The sequence below is a fragment of the Mytilus trossulus genome, chromosome 2, assembly GCF_036588685.1.
Source record: "Mytilus trossulus isolate FHL-02 chromosome 2, PNRI_Mtr1.1.1.hap1, whole genome shotgun sequence".
In the NCBI taxonomy this organism is placed as follows: Eukaryota; Metazoa; Mollusca; class Bivalvia; order Mytilida; family Mytilidae; genus Mytilus; species Mytilus trossulus.
In genome coordinates, this window is record NC_086374.1 from 76,831,674 (window position 1) to 76,852,747 (window position 21,074).

Here is a 21,074-nt window from a genome sequence, read left to right on the forward strand (position 1 = left end):
CAAACACGGAATCTATCCAGTGGAGAGTAAAGTTGATGCGATCGATAAAGCACCAAGTCCGACAAACGTGACAGAACTGAAAGCTTATCTTGGAATGCTGAACTATTACAAAAGATTCTTAGCGAATTTGTCTCACTTGTTAAAACCGCTACATATACTTCTAAAGAAAGACACAAAATGGAGTTGGGGAAAAAGAACAGGAAAAAGCGTTCAAAGAGTCAAAATAACTGTTGAAATCCGCATCAGTACTTGTACATTTCCATTTGAAAAAGAAATTAATCTTAGCATGTGATGCATCTCCGTATGGATTAGGCGCCGTACTTTCGCATAAAATAAACGACGGCAGTGACAAACCAATAGCTTATACACCTCGAACACTAATATCAGCAGAGAAGAATTATTCCGTTCTTGAGAAGGAGAGTCTAGCAGTAATATTTGGTATCAAGAAATTTCATCAATATTTGTATGGACACCCCGTTAGAATCATAACCGATGATAACAAGAAGCCGCTCATAGGTTTATTTCGAGAAGATAAACCTATACCTACAATGGCCGCATCTCGAATTCAAAGGTGGGCACTGACGTTAGCTGCATATGAGTACACGATTGTATACAAAGAAGGGAGTCTGAATGGTAATGCGGATGGACTAAGTAGACTACCGCTGAAAACAAACATTGAAAAGACACCAACGCCATGTAATACTATATTAATAATGGAACATTTAGCCACTACACCAGTTGATGCTAAACAAATTCAAAAGTGGACACGCAAGGACACAATACGGTCTATGGTGCTTAGATACATTTTGAATGGATGGCCGTCAAAATGTCCCAGTGAAAACATAAGACCGTATTATAGTAGAAAAAATGAACTGTGTAGTCAGGACGGATGCATATTGTGGGGAGGAAGAGTAATTATACCACAACCAGTATGTGAAGCCATGTTAAATGAATTACACCAAGGACATCCAGGGATTACTAGAATGAAAAGTCTAGCAAGAAGCTATATATGGTGGCCGGGAATGGACAATGACTTGGAATTAACTGTAGTTAATTGTTACAGATGTCAGGAAAACCGCAAATTACCAGTAGAAGCACCGTTACATCTGTGAGAATATCCGAGCCATCCGTGGTCAAGAATACACATAGACTTTGCAGGACCATTCATGAACAAATCATTTCTAATTATGGTTGATGCGTATTCAAAATGGATAGACATAGACGTAATGAATTCTACAACATCCGAAGCTACGATTGCAAAACTTCAACAAACGTTTGCAACACATGGATTATGTGATCTCATTATTAGTGATAATGGAGCCGCATAAGGAATTCGCCGATTATGTGAAATCAATATTGAACATCGCACTTCCGCGTCGTGGCATCCAGCTAGTAATGGTTGTGCTGAACGAGCAGTTCAGTGTTTCAAAGAAGGTATGAAGAAAATCAAAGAATGAACTGTACAGGAAAAAATGAACCGTTTTCTTATCAACTACCGTATATCGCCACAAACAACGACAGGATTGGCACCATCAGAATTGCTGATGAAAAGGAAACTCAAGTCACGTCTAGATTTAATGTTTCCAAATATCGAGAATCGAGTTCAGGAGAGACAACAAAAACATTATCACGATAAGAAATCTGTGAACAGACAAATAAATGTAGGACAGGGAGTATTTTCCCGAAATTTCGCTATTGGTTCAAAGATTAAATGGATTCCAGGAGAATAAAACAATCAGGACCACTTTCATTTCATATCAAATTGCAAGATGGACGTGTCATTCGGAGACATATTGATCACATCAGAGTAAGAAACTTCGATTGCACAAACAACGAAAATGAAGAAAAATTTGACAGTAAAAGTAATTTGTTTGAGCCAGAAATAACTATACCGATAAGTACTTCTGAGACCGAACAACCGCAAATCGAGAAACCGTCAAATTTGACTGAACAAATGGAACCACGGTATCCGTTCCGAAGAGAATAAGAAAAGAACCGTCGCATTTAAAGGATTTTGTGTTGAAATAAATGGTTGATTTATAAAGAGGCATAATAATCCACACAACCGTTTGAAGTGCATTAAGTACTTCGCAGTGCATGTGTGTGTGTATTATCAATTAGTGTAAGAAATTACAAGACCAGTGCGAACATTTTTATTTTTATTTTCATAGTAGGACATTATAGTTTCAGTGCATCAAACTTTAACGAATGAATGTTTCTGATCTGACATTTTTATTAGCTCACATGGCTATGCCAGGCACTTGGCGTCCGTCGTCGTCCGTCGTCTGTCGTCGTAAACTATTTCAAGAATCTTATCCTCTGAAACTACTAGGCCAAATACTTCCAAACTTTAACTGAATGTTCCTTAGGGTATCTTGTTTATAAATTGTATCCGAAATTTTTATCTATCAACAAACATGGTCGCCATTACTAAAAATAGAACATAGAAGTCAAATGCAGTTTTTTGGCTTATCACTCAAAAACGAAAGCATTTAGAGCAAATCTGACATGTGGTAAAAATGTTCATTAGGTCAAGATCTATCAGCACTGAAATTTTCAGATGAATCAAACAACCCATTGTTGGGTTGCTGCCACTTAATTGGTAATTTTAAGGAAATTTTGCAGTTTTTGGTCATTATCTTGAATATTATTATAGATAAAGATAAACTGTAAACAGCAAAAAAAATCAACAAAGTAAGATCTACAAATAAGTTAGTATGACAAAAATTGTCAATTGACCCCTTAAGGGGTTATTGTCCTTTAATGACAACTTTTCACAATTTGTTCATCAAATTTGCTAACTTTAAAAAATCTTCTCCTCTAAAACTACTCCACCAAATTCAACCAAACTTCAACTGAATGATCAGTAGGGTGTATAAAATAAAGTTTGTGTTTTATTTTCTATTTCGTCAAAAAACATGGCCGTCATGGCTAAATATAGAACACAGGTAAAAATGCAGTTTTTGGCTTATGGTACCAGTCTTGTATTACAACTCCAATTTCCGGTGCATGTCAAAACATGGAGGGAAACAAAATAGTGCATTTTTTTCTGAATTTTTTTCTGAACTCAATTTTTTCTGTTTGATTATAGGTTTATGCTGAATTGAAACATATATATAGACTTTAAAAAAAATCTTGCATCTTTTGGGGATATCAATCCAGGAAAGTGGAAGGATATCATGTTTACTGGAAGTGGTGCGGCCTAGTAAAAATAGCAAACAGAAAGTAGAAAAAAAATGTTTTGACTTCAGGATTGCGTAACTTTTTATTCTTCGTGGCAACACCCTCTTTTTTTTCGATTAAATCACAATTTCACATTAGTACATACATGATATGAACATGAATTTTTTTTTCTATATAGCATTTTTAATTTTTTTATTTTCAAAGATCAGCTGTTTAGCATGTAAGCCTATGGAGCAGTCAATTACAAGACTGCAACCTTATATCTCAAAAACTTCAGCATTTAGAGCAAATTAGACAAGAAGTTAAAGTATTTATTAGGTCAAGGTCTACCTGTCCTGAAATTTTCAGCCGAATTGGGTAACTGGTTTTTCAGGTATAATGCCCCTGAATTGATGATTTTAAAGAAATTTTGCAGTTTTTGGTTATTATCTTGGATATTATTATAGATACAGATAAACTGTTAATAGCAAAAATGTTAAGCAAAGTAAGATCTACAAATAAGTCAATTTGACCAAAATTGTCAATTGACCCCTTAAGGAGTTATTGCCCTTTAAAGACTTTTTTCACAATTTGTTCATCATGTTGACTTACTTAAAAAAATCTTCTCTTTTGAAACTGCTGTATCAATTTCAACCAAACTTAGGCTAAATGAGTTTCAGAGTATCTAAAATGTAGTATACATTTTATATTTTATTTCCTTGTATGTCAAGAAACATAGCTTCTATGGCTAAAATAGAACATAGGAGAAAATGATTATTTTTTTTTGCTTTTGAAGAAAATAGGACGATTCAAAGAACATTTAAATAAATTGAAAAGCCAAAATAATCATTGATGAGAGATTTAACCAAAAAAATAAGGTGAGCGATTCAGGCTCTTGAGAGCCTCTTGCTTGTTTTCAAACTGATATGGACTTATCAATCAGTAGCCGTGAAAAGACATTAATTTTCTGTAATTGAGTTTATTTGTTTTTAATTTGTTTTTATCTATGACCGGAGAAGTGTTATAAGTTCACCTCACTTTATCACCGTAGCATCTGTTACAGTAATTATAATTGACAGATCAGCAACTCTCACATTAGGGGCGGATCCAGGATTTGGGAAAGGGAGGGCGAAGATTTTAAATTTTGCGGAGCGAGGCGAAAAAAATTTGGGACCTTTATTGGGCTAAAAAAAATAAAATAAGTGTAATATGCACTATTTAAACAGTTCCTGGCTTGGGGCATGTATATTTTATAGTTGCTGTAAAGTGTAAGGGTTGGACATTTTTATGCTGTATTCTCCCTATTAATTTACTATTATAAAATTATAGTATTGACCCGAAGCTATGTACTGATATATTTGATGTAGGACTTTTTAGTAAAAAATAGACATAGAAATTCGATGAAATTTACAGTACGAACGACATGAGTTAAAAAAGACAAACAAGCAGTTTTTATCAAAATGTTTGATTGATATGTTTCACCCAACATAACCAAGGGAACCGAAGTGAGAGGTTTAAAATCCACCAAAGACTACGAAAGTGTTTGAAATGACAACGAATTTATAAATAACGGTCGACAAATGGAGAGATTAAGGTCACACTCAGCAGGCAGGTGACAGTCTGGTCTTGAAAAAAGTATTCAATATATATAAGTCCCGCGAAACAGACATTCTGGTCAAACATGCAAACCCCGACCACAAAAAAATACGCCCGTTTTTATTCATCATGTTTATTTAAGGCTAAATAGTTTTGTTGAAATTTTCGTTTTTAATAGCAAAATAGTAGACAAGACTATTGTTTTCTATCCAGATATACGATCAGAATTTTTGTTTAAGGCAAGAACTAGTCAACTTTGTGTTCTCTCAAATATCTTGGACTCCCTCCTCAAATCAAATGGTTCGTACCTGAGACCTGAAATCTTTCTAGAGCATTACTGACTAGGGATCATTATTCAACTTTGTTATTTATAAAAATAGGCTGGGGCATTTAGGATTAAACATGTTTTGTAAGTAAATAATATTGTGGGACTTTTTTTCATGAGTAATAGTAATAGTCTAGATAGAGTATTTACTATTACTTTCTGTTTGGTGAAATAGTGAAATAGAAGTAAATACGTTCTTGCTCAATCCTGTGTCGCTTTGAAGATTACTGATTGTCATGACATCCTCAGCTTAAGCAATGTGTATTACTGTAATTAGAATTTCAAAACGACCGAGTGCCGTTTTTTCGACGCACTGGTCAACTCCACCAGTCAATAGCAAATCACATGACTTTGACAATCAGTAAAAAGCTGCAAAATATATCTTTATAAGTAAAAAATTGTCGTATAAAAAATTAAATACTCGAGAAATGGCAAAGTTCACGAAGTCTAGTCTGATTGATTGTTTTACAAAAAAAAATTCCGAGTAAAGGGGGGCGTACGCCCTCTACGCTCCCCTCTGAATCCGCCACTGCACATGTATGCACGTTCTTAAATAAACATGACTTTTTTGTAATTAAATAGATCAATTTAAGTTCTTATACACATGTTGTCATTTTGTAGTCTGACCATCAAACGATGTGTAACGACGTTAAGCACGTTATTGCGTCAATGCCGTGAAATGCGACAGAGCAATTTGATAAATAGCTCTTCTATGAAAACTAACTAGTTTAGCTTTATGAAATTTATATCCGTAGATTAGGGAGGTATTTCTGTTTCAAAAAATAACAAAAATATTCTTTAACTTTTCATAATAATTTCAAATAATGATACAAATATTACCAAAACGTCAAAAATATGCGTGTCAGACGTAACAAATTATTCGCAAAATAACTTTTGCGGGAATTTTTGTGGTCTAATAAAAAGTTTAAAATTCGCGAAAATTCGCATGAATGATAAAAGTCTAATATAATTTATGACGCCATTGCTGTTTTTTGTGTTGATCGAACGGAAAAATATTATTTTTTCAAAAATGAATAATCCTCGCCATGGTCAGGTTTCTGAAAATGGTAAGTTAACTAAATTTATCGCTTTTTAAAATATCAGATGATATAAAATTTTGTTTTTATAAATTATTCCTACAAATGTGCTTAGATAGGCCATTTTAATTCCGGAATTTTACAGCACTCGCACCACAAATAAAAACGCATTGGCCTTGGGAAAATGTCTTGCAAGATTGTCCAATGTCGAATTTCGCCGCTTTTTACAAAAACACTGTCAGTTTCAACGTCATTTTATTAAATATTCAATTTGTAGCATATAAAACAGTGCTTTTTCGTAATTGTGCTTTTACCCCACAATACGATAACATACTTTTTGATAAGCTGTTAAGTCGAAATGACTTCGTTTTTTAACAATTCAAATGTCTTGCAAGTTTGTCCACTGAGCAATTTTCTTACGTTTTGAACGTTTTCGATTCGGGACGCTATACATATATGTATTTTCAAATTATTTCTAAAAGTTTGTTTTTTGTTTTGGTGTTAAACACCACATCATGTATAAGCGAAATTTGTTGTATTTTATTGACCTGTCATCAAAGGTAGGACAAGCCGGCCATCAGGCGACCTTAAGTTAAAATAGTTGCAATAACTGTCGATTAGCATCGGAGTCGAACAAATCTCGCCACGAGCGTATCTTAAAATTATCATGCTTTTTATCACTTTATATGAACTTATTAGGCCAATCATCCTCCTAGGCCATCGAACTTGAAAGCAATTCGTATTATCAAATGATATGTGAACGATATTTCATTGTTTCTAAATAACAAGTACGGTTCGATTTTATGTTTTAAGATCAGAGGACAAAACAAAATAACCAAATTACAAATTTCGAAAATAGATAGAATCATAGAAACCACGATAAGAACTGCAATATATAAAAGTAGTTATAATCAAATAGAAAATGAATAATTATCTAAAATGAAAACAAAAACATATGGTAATTTGTCAATAAATAAGTAAAATATTAATTACAGAACAAAAGATTTTCATATCCGGGACAGAGAGAATAAAATATTGTAAAGAGATAAAGAAACTAAAAAGAAAAGAGCAAACAAATAAAAGTTACAATAAATATAAAGAAAAATACACAACACAAGCCGAATCAGAAGTCCGAAAAGTTCATTTGCTTGCGTATCTACCAGTAGCAAATATTTCGTACATATTCAAGACTTTGAAGTGTCCATATCGATCAAAAATGATTACAATAAAAACGAACAAAGTATACTCGATTACCGACGTAAAACGTCAAATTTTGACGTTACCAATTGGGACGCAATATCGTGCGTAACGTCGTACTTGTTAAAAAATTAGTTAAAGAAACTGGATTGTATTATTACATAGCAAAGATATTACATGTATCATGTCTTCATGGGTATGCACATGACCTGATTTCAGGTTTTTTATGATCAAATTAGACATTTTTCTCCATGTTCTTTGGATGGATTTTTGTTTATATATTAAAAGTACACTGTATTTTCATTTCATTTTAAACGATAGAACATTCTGATTTCAGTGATATCTAGTTTTATACACATATCTTTATTAATCAGTCCACCACTAAGGGTCACATGCATGGTCCTTCAAAATATGACGTCATAGAAAAAAAACTGTTGACCCTAAGTATGGTTGAAATTGTTCAAGCTGTTTCAAAGGAGAAGATCTTAACGACCACGACTGACACCGGAGGATGGCCAGGTTTAATCCTGCCAAATAATTATTGGTTTAATGCGTTGTTTGGTAGCTGTCTTACAGGTGTATTATATTAATCATAATGAACGATATTGTTGACATGTTTCTTCGTCGTGAAAAAGATACTTGCAGCTTAACATTTCTTCACCACGAATATATATATAACTGAGACTAGAAACTTAAGCAGATATTTATGATATAAAACCATAATTACCCTTTCTGTTGCAAGATTTAACATTTCTTGCCACGCAGAAGACAATTGACATTCCCCTCCTTTTACTAGTTTATCTTCTGCTAAGGCAACAGTCTCTTTGGCCGCTCTGTATATTCCGATGGCTGACTGGTACTGTCTAGCAGCTTTAAGGCTTTCACCCTGAACCTATAAAACATTGTTAATAACTCTAATTTAAACTATTGTCGATACTCTGAAATAGTTAATTGAATACCACGGGTGTCATTCGGTTTAACGAGAGAAATTATCGTGAAAGAACGTCTAACGGGGGTCAAGTATTGCGAGACGATCGTAAAAGCTCTGGTAACGGATCGTGAAAGAAATTTAATCGAGAAGACATATGAAAGGTCAATAAATTTTCTAATTCAATTAAGTACACAGACAAATTTTCAACAAAGTAAAACTGTCTGTCAAAATGGTTCAACATCATGATCAGTATGTAAAAAAATCCAGTTTTAAAAGTACACAGTTTTTACAAAACAACAAAAGGCAGATTCCTTCTTGACATTTCAATGCCAGAAAATATGTAAACAAACATGATTTTTCCACAAATTCGATTAAAATAAACTATTTTTATCCGAATAGGGCATTCTATTTGAATGAATCAAATGGTTCTCATAGTTATTTTGTATAAACATAATCTGAAATTTGGAGAAAAAAAAAAGATTTTTAGGATCGTGAAAGATCACATATCGCTTTTTTGAAGATCGTGAAAGGGATCGTGACAGATCTGATGTTACGATGACGTTCAAATTATTCTTCAATTATATGATAATTAAACATATTTGTTATTGGTATAGAGAAGAACGAGATTTGCCAAGATCCTCATTAAAATTAAGCCTTTCAAAGTATTAATATTTTCAGAAACAAATTATTATTTGTGCATTCGTAAACATGTTATTTGTATAATAGTTGGCTGGTTGTAGGATGAATGTTTGTATTGTCATGTGAAGTACCCACTTATTACGAGTTATAGGATAACTTCATTTCGTATATTGGATCCTATAATCTACATGTCCGTCAGACATGATTCATCTGGCCTCGGCTTTGCCTCATTTCATGGATGAATATTTAGTTTTATGGTCAAGTCCGTATCGCGGATTCGTTAAGCTTTAGAATAACCGCCTGTTGTTATGATTGTAAGGTGTACATTTTCGACTTCTGCAAGATTTCAAATAACATTGACCTCATTATCATGTATCATTTGGCAATGTTCGTTTTATGATGTTTGGCCTTTAGCTAAAAAATACATTGAACCTGTATGCTATAGCGCCACGGTATTAGGTGTATGGTTTACATGTCTGTCAGCATGTTTCATATATGACATCAATTGTATTTAATATATTGAATGAAAGTAAGGTGTCTATGTCTGGCTGTCGGTTAGGGTTAATATGCTTTCGACCTTATGTTCCGAATTAATTGGCCAAACGTAACTTTTACATTTGTCAGTTTCTAAGGTATTGTAAGGATCGGAACACCTATATTTGATATACGGGATGTTTGTAGAGATCTGTTTGGCATGGTTTATCTTACCTTTTTTTATGAACCATTCACAGTCGTAAGCGTATTTGACAATTCTAGTAAAACCCTTAATATTACAGACGTTCAACAAAGATACTATCATGAGTAAAGCAGACGAGACATTTCAGCATTTGCTCTCTGGTATTCTATAGTCTGTAGTATATATAGTTATCTCATTGGAAATCAATCCACATCTGCTGCGTTGTATATAAATTTACATACAACTGTTGCACACAATGTTGGTTATCGTTCAGTCTTAAATGGTTCAGAAAGATAATGTTTTTGCTATTTGTTTTACATTTTGGTTTAAACGTTGCAAATCCATAAAAAATATTATTGGCTAAATATAGTGGCGGTCTGCATGAATTGTACTAGACCGATTCTCAGAGCTGAATTTTTCATACTGATTTAGGCACGTTTTTAGTTGTTTTTTATTAGACTTTTGAGGTACAGTGTTGAATTAAAAAAAATAGCGTTAATGTTTATTCTTATAAAAATATAACAGGCTTTAACCAGTTGCAGGTATATCAAATGATAAAAGAAATATTGATTTCTGATTACTAGTATTAGAGGTCGGTCATTTAAAGACGTATCAACCGTATCATATACGTTGACGTATCCGCATCTGCAGATATACACAAAAAAAGTATATGTTCCCGAGCTTTAATTTTTTGTACTTTCAATAATGCAAGTGGGCGACTGATTAATTTCTAATGCAGAAATTTACAAAAAAATAAGGAAATATCGAGTGTTTGTGGAATATATAACCCTACTTTGAAAGATATTCCGAATAGTTGGAACAGTTTACAGGCATGATAGGAGTGAATACGGTAAAATCGTTTGTTTGTGTGTGAACTTGTGCTCACGTAGAACCAAATTGTTAATTGACAAATAGAGTGTTACTCAGTACTTTCTATTACCTCTTCATATACGATTTTGAAATATTTGTTAACTAGATTATTAAAGGATTTTGTACTATATTCGTGTACTTGTCCTACATTGGTTCCTTTTTAAGGGCATGTAAAAGTATTTGATAGAAACCCTTATTTTTATATACAAAACACCACTATCACAAATATTGAAAGTGTATATTAGATTGTTTCGAAGAGATTCCAATTATTATTTTTTTAAATGAAGTATGGTCTTATTAATAAGCTCGGAATCATATAATATTTTTTGATAAATCAGCAGATGCGGATACGTCAACGTATACGATACGTTTGTAAATGACCGACCTCTAGAGCATTTGCATTAATCAAGTATTTGCTGACGTAGCCGTATCGACGTATCGTATATCACATATATAAGGAAAGGATAAATTAAGTCAAGTTGGTCCCGATGAAAATATTATATTATGGATTTAATTTTAATTGAGATCGGGGTAAAATCATTATTGTAAACAAATCCGTTCGATACGTATACGTCGATCCGTGCACGTATTCTGATACGTGAATAATGCAAATGCTCTATTATTAAGGCTGGTCACGCAATATCTTTCACGATCAAAATAATGCGTTGCCTAATCTTTTGACGAAAATTCAACAAAATTCAAGGTTTTCATAAACTAATTAATGCTTTTGGGGGAAGAGCATACTTTTATTTTACTGTACTATCAGATACACCAAAGATTTAATTTCAAATATATCATGATATTTTGAAATATGACAATTACAGGTACAAATAGCGTGTTTTTAAAAAAATGATTCCATAGACATGCATCGCGCCTGTGGTGTTTTTTTCGTAAAGTACTGCATATTTTCTTTATCTTATTGCATTGTAATGTTGATGAAGTTGAACCAGTTTGACAGGCATATTTTTTTTTGGATTTTTTCCGCGTTTTGAAAATTAAGTAATATTTTCATAGAGTCTGAACTAGAATTTGCATTAAAAAAAAATTCACGATCCGGTACCAGAGCTTCCACGATCGTCTCGCAATACTTGACCCCCGTTAGATATTCTTTCACGATCATTTCTCTCGTTAAACCGAATGACACACGTGAATACACTTAATTTAGAATTCATTTCAATGCAGTTATCATATCATGGGTCATTATAAAAAAAAGTGCAAATTTCGACGAGGTAACATTTTGAAAAATGATGTCATTGTATAAAACATTTAAATGCGTCCCGTTATTCTATAGTATGGTAGCAACGATATTCAGAAATATGCAATGGGAAAAAATAAGAGTTCCTTCAATTTTAACAATTTTAGGTCATCCTTTGCTAAAATCGTGTCAATGGTGTTACCAATTTAACGCATACATTTAGGTACTAAATATTATTGTTAATCATCAAACAACTGTTCCAATTTGTTGTTTAGGTTTAATAAAATTAACGGTACCAATTTTTTGGCACCAGATGCGCATTTCGACAATACATGTCTCTTCAATGATGCTCGTGGTCAAAATATTTGAAATCCAAAGCTTTTTTAAAAGATGAAGAGCTATAATCCAAAAGGTCCAAAAAGTTAAGCCAAATCAGTGAAAGGAATCAGAGCTTTGCATGAGGGAGATAAATTCCTTAATTTATAATAATTTCTAATAATTTCTAATATTTTGTAACAGCAAATTTTAATAACACAAAAAATCCGTATTTTCATGCCAGTACCGAAGTACTGGCTACTGGGCTGGTGATACCCTCGGGGACTAATAGTCCACCAGCAGAGGCATCGACCCAGTGGTAGTAATAAAATTAACGGTACCAATTTTCTTGCACCAGATGTGCATTTCGACAATACATGTCTCTTCAGTGATGCTCGTGGCCAAAATATTTGAAATCCAAAGCTTATATATAAAAGATGAAGAGCTATAATCCAAAAGGTCCAAAAAGTTAAGCCAAATCTGTTAAATTACGACTTATTGACATTATTCATATAGCTGTGCATTCTATTCAAACATAAATTTCAGAATACATTGTCGTAAAAAAGTTGGCTGTCCTAATTATGGTTACAAGAGCGCAATTATTCGTAATGCATTTTCCATAGGGTACCCCTAGTGTTCCGTATTTTTTCTCGAAGACTACACAAACTACGGAAAAACGGGTGGCAGTTCCTGTTACAGGCAATGCCAGTGTTGCATTACAACAACAAAAATATACAGTCACGCGGCTCAAATTGACTAAAAATGCAGTTGAAAAAGATCGTCTACTTTTTACGCTTAATGAAAAAGTCATATTTTTAATGGCTCCGTCGTTCAGAAATTGAAAATATTTTCTATACTTCGTAAAATGTGAATATGATTTTCGACAATTTTTAAACCTAATTGGATAAGCTTTCGAATAAATGTAATTCCAATCCTATATCAACCAATCAGAAGCCGTATAAGATTCTATTCTGAGTACCACAGGTAAAAAACTTGCCGGTAAAATGTAAACAAATAATTGCGCTATTGGTAACCTTGTGGCCTTTGTAAATACTAAAAAATACACTTAAACTGAATATATGTGAATTGTATAAGATAAAATGATAATAATATACCTAATGCTTCGTACACGACATAAAAACACTTTCAATAATGAATAAAAAAAAAAATGTCGCATTTTTATATAGTAACACCACTGACCCTTCAGTAACTCCAATGACACAAAAAGTATCACCATTGACATCACATTTCAGATTTTACCTTTATTAAGTATCAAACACAAAGCCAAGAACACCGAGCAAAACAAAAAGATGAACAAATAATTCTTAGGCTAAAACATCTCAAATTATACAACATAACATCAATACATTTTGTAACTAAAAATGTCAATAGTGTTACTAAATAGTGTCATTGGTGTTACCAGCATACATCAGTTTGTGAAAACTTTGTATATAATATAATACATGATATTGTTAAAACATTGTTAAATAAGTATTGTTTTTCATAAATAATATGATGTTTCGCTTGTTTAGCATGACTTGAACAGAAGAAACACAAAATTGTCATGATATATTTAGTGGTGTTACTAAACTGGTCAATGGTGTTATTTTATCAAAATGGTCTCACCATTGACAGTAACACCAATGATTTAAGGTGTATTTTAAGATTTAGTTACGAAATAAGTGTCCCATTCCCCTATTCTATATGTTGTTACTGGTGCATGTTTCTATAATCAATATATTTCATAATTCAAAGTTCAGGAAATGTTTTTTTTTAAATGATTTTTCTAAGGGTATACCATTGAAACTATTTTCAATTATCATATAGCTTTTACTTACTTTTAAGATTTTTCACTAAATTTTCAACATAAATGTTTGTTTTCTTTTGCCTAACGTGCTTACAGCAAGGATTTGTATAGTTAGAACTATACAAATCCTTGCTTACAGGTAACATTGCTAAGGCAAACAAAAATATGTCTGTTTCCTGCTTCCGATCGACCCTGGATCAAAACCTCAGACCCTAGATCAAAACCCCCGACCCTAGACTTGTTTTTAAATTCCGGGAAAAAAATCGTTTCCGGTTCGATCCGGATCCGTATACTACGCCCAAACAATAAAAATGGCTGCACAAATGTGCTACAATTACGGTTTAAAAAATGTTGGCACTGGGAGGAGAAGTCATTACCAGCTTCTTTATAGAGATAAACACACTTTTGGGTACAGGAACCCAACCAAATATGACTTTGAACCGACTGCAGGGAGTGCAAAAAAGAAAATAATAATAATAACAACAAAAAAATCCCGACCTTCCGACTCTGAATTTTTTGCTTTGGCAGCAGGAAACAGACATATACTATTTTTTTGGGCTAAGGGAGTAACTATTGCAACTGCTGAAATCTTGAGAAAGATGACTCTTACAGGCTACCAATTTGTCTTTTGGTTACACCATTGACTTTAAAAATGAGACTTCCTTTTAATTATTTTTTTTATTATAAAACCAACATACACCTCCCAAATCATTAAAAAAATATTTGTATGTATCAAAATGGAATATTAAAAAGTGATAAATCCTAATACCAAATGATATAAATAATGGTATAAATAATAGTCCTATTTTAGGTCTAAAAGGATTTATAGTAAAAGATAACAGTTGATTCTGGCTATATCCAAGGGTTAATAAAACTTTAAGGATGTTTTTATAACATTTCATACGTACGGTAAACTGTATATAGTGTATCACAAAACAATCATATCTAATATATGCAAGTGTAATTTTGATACATTTTGATATATTTTCATGTCTTTTGACTTATACATACCAAATAACATAGTTTTGCATGTTGTTTTTTTATAATGACCCATATAATATATTTCTAAATAAAAACCAAACAAACAAACAAACGCTGATGTTGCTTTTTTCTCATTGATATTTGTAGAACAAGATCATTGATATAAGACACAAAAATAAGAAATCCTGTAGGTGAAAGTTTAAATTATATAAATTTTTGAAGGGAAATTCCGCGATTTTTACTTATCATCTAATTATGTTCATCTTAACATAAAAAACACATTTGCAAAGTTTAAAATTTATATTCCTTCTAATAACGGAGAAAAGCAAGTATTTGTAACTTTTTTGGTTGAATTCTCGAGTGGGTCGTGACGTTTTAGCCCGATGTGTTGAATTCTGGGAAAAAATAAAATCTGTTTAACTCTTATAGCTTATCGACAATATACGTAATTAAAAGCGCACAGCTGACGAATGGTCGTAGATATTAGCCACAATATATAGCCTGGGATCCGGCCCAATCTAGCTGTGCGTCGTAAGGGCCAGGTGTGGAACAAATACCATGTGATCGATTCAGTCCAAGTTGACTCTGAATCTAAAGTGAGGCTGAATAAATATTTGCATAAATTTTGATGTTTGATGTAAACCAGCACAATTGGAATCCAATTGACACCTTGGACATGTGACATCTTAAACTTTTAACTTTCTCACCAGGCGATTGCTGATAAGAATTAACCCTTTTCTGCTTACTAATTATCATAATACTACTACAATGTAATTAGATATGATAACACTATACATCAATTCATAAAGACAAATAATTACAGTCTAATTTTTACTAATTGATGTTAAACAAGAATTAATTGGATACAGATGTCAAACAAACATTGAGGACAAAATTAGTATCAACCAATCATTGACAGGCAGTACATTGATACACGCCTGGCTATACTGACAAGATTAGCCAGGACCCCAGGCTACCACAATATACAGTACTTGCAACCTTAGGCGTTACTCTTTCAGCGACCAATCAGCGGTCATCGATCAGTCACCGATCAGTCAAGTTCGCGTCAAACTCACGTCAGCAATCCGTCAGACTTATAGGAAAAGTAGTTGACTGATCGGACTGATCGGACGGATAGTATCGATCGACCTTGATGACGGATTGAACTTGAATACGTCACATGATAAACTAATACAAATTACGGAATCTTAGTTGTTTAATTTAATTAAAATGGCGACTCGTGAAAATTGAACGTTCAATGATACATTATTTTTAATAATTATTTAGCAAAGTTTTATGAATTGAAATGAAAAGAAATGTACAGATAAAAAACCTGAATTAAAATATCTTCATTAAAGAATGGTCTTTTTCGTTTTATTTAGGTAATATATTTTTAAACCCTGCGAGTTCTAAAACGGTGTCTACATCGCGATTTTGATTTTATTATTTTCCAAACATACTCGGGGGAAAAACAAAATGAAAGGATCGGTGTATTGAAAAAATGTAGTCTGTTTTTTTTCAATATTTTAAATTTTTGTATCCTTATGATCATAAAATTCTTTAAAAAAAAACTTATCATAATCAAGGACTTTCTATATTCCTGTCACAATCGAAGCCTTTAAAATAAAAACTTACAAAAATAAATGCTGATTTTTTAACAAGAGATATGAATAATTTCAAACAATGCAAACAACATAACATTATATTTTTCTAATAGTCTTTTTTTAAAACCTTAATAAAAAAAATAACTACTCCTAAACAATGAAAAGTACAAAAATCCAATGGTGGTAAACATAAATATATTCCTTAAAAAGAAAGAAATAATTTTAAGCAGATTTATTCTTGAATAATTCACATTTTCTACAAAAAACATGAAAATCATTCATAACAACGGATTGCAATTGAAATTGGGTTACACTAATGTCCTGACAATGTCCTGACAATGTCCTGACAGTGTCCTGACAGAAATGAAAATGCTAAATACTTTTTTATTATTGGAAGGATTTACTTGAAATTTTGAATCAAGCAAGATGAGAACTTATATTTTTTAAATATAATTTAAAAAAAATAAAAAAATATTTTTAAGAGTTAAAAAACTTGACCTGACCAACTTGACTTTGAAACTACTAATGTCCTGATCGATATGAAACGGCTAAAAAATGTTTTTATCATTGACAGGATAGACTTCAAATTCGATACCAAAGAAGATTTATACATTTCATACAAAAATATAAGAAAAAAAAAGAAAAAAAATATTTTCAAGAGTTAGAAAACTTGACCTGACCAACTACGTACTCCCGTGACTAATGTCCTGACCGATGTAAAATGCTATTAACTTTTTTGTTCTTTGAAGCCGTTCGATTTCAAATTTGATGTCAGGGAAGATTGTAATATTGAATACAGAGATATATATAAGAAAAAATATTAAACAAACTAATTTTAAGTGTTATAAAACTTAACCTGACCAATTCGATTCTGCCCTGACTAATGTCCTGATAGATGTAGAAAATGTTAATAACTTTTTTTTATTGAAAGAATTGTCTTAATTAATGTTCCTTACCCCAAAAAAAAATAATATTCAAAATAAGAATTTATGAAAAAAAAATTTTTTTTTAAATGTTAGAAAACTTGATCTTTATATGATCATCATGATCATGATGAATGTCCTGACCGTTATAAAATTGCCAATAACTTTTTTGTTATTGAAAGGGATATAATTAATTTTTATATCACTGAGAAAAGTGATATCATGGATATGTGATTCGAGATGATGTATAGATACTAAGTAAATGCATTAATGTGAAAAGATTATAAAGATGTACACTACAGAATGCAATTAAGTCCATAGACAGTGACATGAATAATTAAAATTTAATCACACATACATTAATTAAAATTAACACAAATTGGAGAATTATTTTTCTTGTTTATTTCAATTACTTTTTGTTGTTTCGTTAATGAGGGATTAAACTTGTCAATCATAGTAACATAAATAAGGACAGGAAATGGGCTTCTTTTGATGTCAACATATTGTTTTTACAAGCATTCAAAGTAGAATTATGTTAGAATCACACAGAAATATAAAAACTTAATATATACATAATTTTATAAGATTATGTCACTGTCTTTTGACTTTCTTGTACGAATATAGTAGGAATAATAAAAAGTGCATCCAAGTTCTTTCTTTAATAACTATGTTTAAATAAAAAAAAATGAAATATCAATATAATTTAAAGAATTAAGTATATTCTGTCTTTAGAGAGAGTAAAAACAGATATATAATATTTGTCTTTTCTTCATCAGTCAGGACATTGCAGAACAAGGTAATATAAACATCGGTGAGGTCAAGTTTAAAATATTTTAATTTTACATGCTATATACTAAGTGTTGTAATCTTCCCTGATACCTAACTTGGTAATATCCCAATAAATAACAAAAAGGTTATAGGCATTTTCATAACGGTCAGGACATTCATCATGAAAAAGATGAAGTTGGTCAGGTCAAGTTTTCTAACATTTCAAAAAGTTAAAAAACACTATTTTTCTCTCTCATGAATTCCTATATTTAATGCTATCATCTTCCTTGGTAAGGTACTTAAGTAATTTATTTTTTCAATAATAAAAAGTTATTAATATTTTCTGCATCGGTCAGGACATTGGTCAGAGCGCGTGAGAGTCGACGTTGGTCAGGTCAAGTTTTTTAACTCTTTAAATTAACTTTTTTAAATCTTTTTCTTGTATATGTATATTAAGGATGTACACCTCTGAGGAGCCAAAAATTTCTAGAATTAAACTTTTTTTCTTAACCTGATTTTTAGGTTTATAAGACTGTAACAAAACAATTGGTGAAAAAAAAATCATATGGTGGTGTGCTTCTTTTTTTGCTACGGCCCTTTGAAAATGCCCAATTTTGATGATTTTCTCACTTTTCATCGATTTTTACCTATTTTTGGGCTATTATCGTGAAAAAAATCACAGTTCCACAATTAAACTTTTTTTCATACTTTCCATAAAGATGAAGTGGACCCATCTGAATAAATTTAACCTATAAAAACTATAGGTAGGTGTTAATATAAGAAAGTTTTATCATATTTTGATGCTTTTTTGTGTAAAATTTACCATACTGCCAATTTTGTATTTTTATGATTTTTCTCATTTTAAAGAACAAAATGCTTATTAATTCAACTTTTTTGTTATAAATGATTGAAAAAAATACATATCTAAGAAATTTGAAAAGACCAAAATGAGATGGGATGTATATTATTCTTGTAAAATCATTTTTTGTATCCCTCACCCGTTTTCTCAAAATTTTGACTAAAAATACTGACTTGAATGGTCGTAAAATTTGAAAACTGGATTATTCAAAAACCGTTCATGGTAAATACACAATTTTTTCACAGAGTTATGTTTGATTATAATATTTTTAAAATTCATTGATATTTTCCACTTCTATCATATGTTTTGGAAATAATTTAAGAACGAGATTTCAACGAGACTGAACGAGACTGAAAAGTCAGAAGAATACATCCTTAAGTATTATAATCTTCCTTGACATTAAATTTGAAATCGATACTTTTAAAGAACAAAAAAGTTATTAGCATTTTACATCGGTCAGGACATTAGTCACGGGAGTACGTAGTTGGTCAGGTGAAGTTTTCTAACTCTTAAAAATATTTTTTTTCTTTTTTTTTTCTTATATTTTGGTATGAAATGTATTGATCTTCCTTGGTATCGAATTTGAAGTCTATCCTGTCAATGATAAAACATTTTTTTAGCCGTTTCATATCGGTCAGGACATTAGTAGTTTCAAAGTCAAGTTGGTCAGGTCAAGTTTTCTAACTCTTAAAAATATTTTTAAATTATATTTCTAATATTTCAAGTAAATCCTTCCAATAATAAAAAAGTATTTAGCATTTTCATTTCTGTCAGGACACTGTCAGGACACTGTCAGGACATTGTCAGGACATTGTCAGGACATTAGTGTAACCCATTGAAATTACAATATTTTCCAGTATGAGAAGAAATATTTTCATTTTAGGTAACGCGTAAAAATAAATAAATATCTTTTTCCTTAAAGTAAGCATAATCTATTAAGAACAACCAATTCTGATGAACTAAAAGTAATGAAATCATATGACGGTTAATAATTTGTGTCAAAAAAATCAATAGCTGCATTCTTATTCCACAAAAATTAAAGTTTAAGTATTTTAATTTAGAATACTTGTCTCAAGATGGTAAAAATAACTGATTTCAAATAAAATAGTATCATTTTTATTAAAAAGAAGAATAATTTGGGTTATTTTAAACAATGCGTATAAAATTTGAATATGAATTCGCTGACATTCTTTAAATTTCATGAAAAAAACCTATTCTAAACTATAAAAAGTACAAAAATTCAATGGCGGTCAATAATTTTCAGTAAAATGAAGAAATATTTGCATTTTAGGCAACGCCTACAATTTTTTTTTATATTTTTCCTTAAATTAAGCATATTTTATGAAGAACAGCCAATCGTGATGTCCAAAAGTACTGAAATCATATAACGGTTAATAATTTGTATCAAAATAAATCAAAAGCTACATTCTCATTCCACAAAAAAAAAGTTTAAGTATTTTAATTCTCATTATATCTCAGTTCTGATTAGAATACTTGTCTCAAGATGGTAAAAATAACTGATTTCAAATGAAATAGTATCATTTTTAATAAAAAGAAGAATAATTTGGGTTATTTTAAACAATGCGAATAAAATTTTAGTATGAGTTCTCTGACATTCTTTGAATTTCATGAAAAAAACCTATTCTAAACTATAAAAAGTACAAAATTTAATGGCGGTCAATAATTTTCAGGAAAATGAAGAAATATTTGCATTTTTAGGCAATGCGTACAAAAATTTGATATCTTTTTCCTTAAAGTTAGCATATTTTATGAAGAACAGCAAATTGTGATGTATAAAAAGTACTGAAATCATATGACGGTTAATAATTTGTATCAAAATACATCAATAGCTGCATTCTTATTCCACAAAATAAAAAGTTTAAGTATTTAAATTCTCATTATATCTCAATTCTGATTACAATACTAGTCTCAAGATGGTAAAAATAACTGATTTCAAATAAAATACAAATGTAGTATCATTTTTGATAAAAAGAAGATTAATTTGGGTTATTTTAAACAATGCGAATAAAATTTAAATATGAATTCTCTGAATTCTTTGAATTTCATGAAAAAAACCTATTCTAAACTGTAAAAAGTACAAAAATTCATTGGCTGTCAATAATTGTCAGTAAAATGAAGAAATATTTGCATTTTAGGCAACGCCTACAAAAATTTATTATCTTTTTCCT

At 31.2% G+C, this 21,074-nt stretch overlaps 1 protein-coding gene across 1 annotated transcript in view; it reads right to left on the reverse strand.

The window, feature by feature from the left end:
• The window catches only part of LOC134708033 (SH3 domain-binding protein 5-like), a 224,376-nt gene that overhangs the window by 127,591 nt on the left and 75,711 nt on the right, over window positions 1–21,074 (reverse strand). The window contains exon 4 of the mRNA XM_063568280.1: window positions 8,045–8,209. Within this exon, the coding sequence (XP_063424350.1) occupies window positions 8,045–8,209 (165 nt within the window). The remainder of the gene's footprint in view (window positions 1–8,044; window positions 8,210–21,074) is intronic.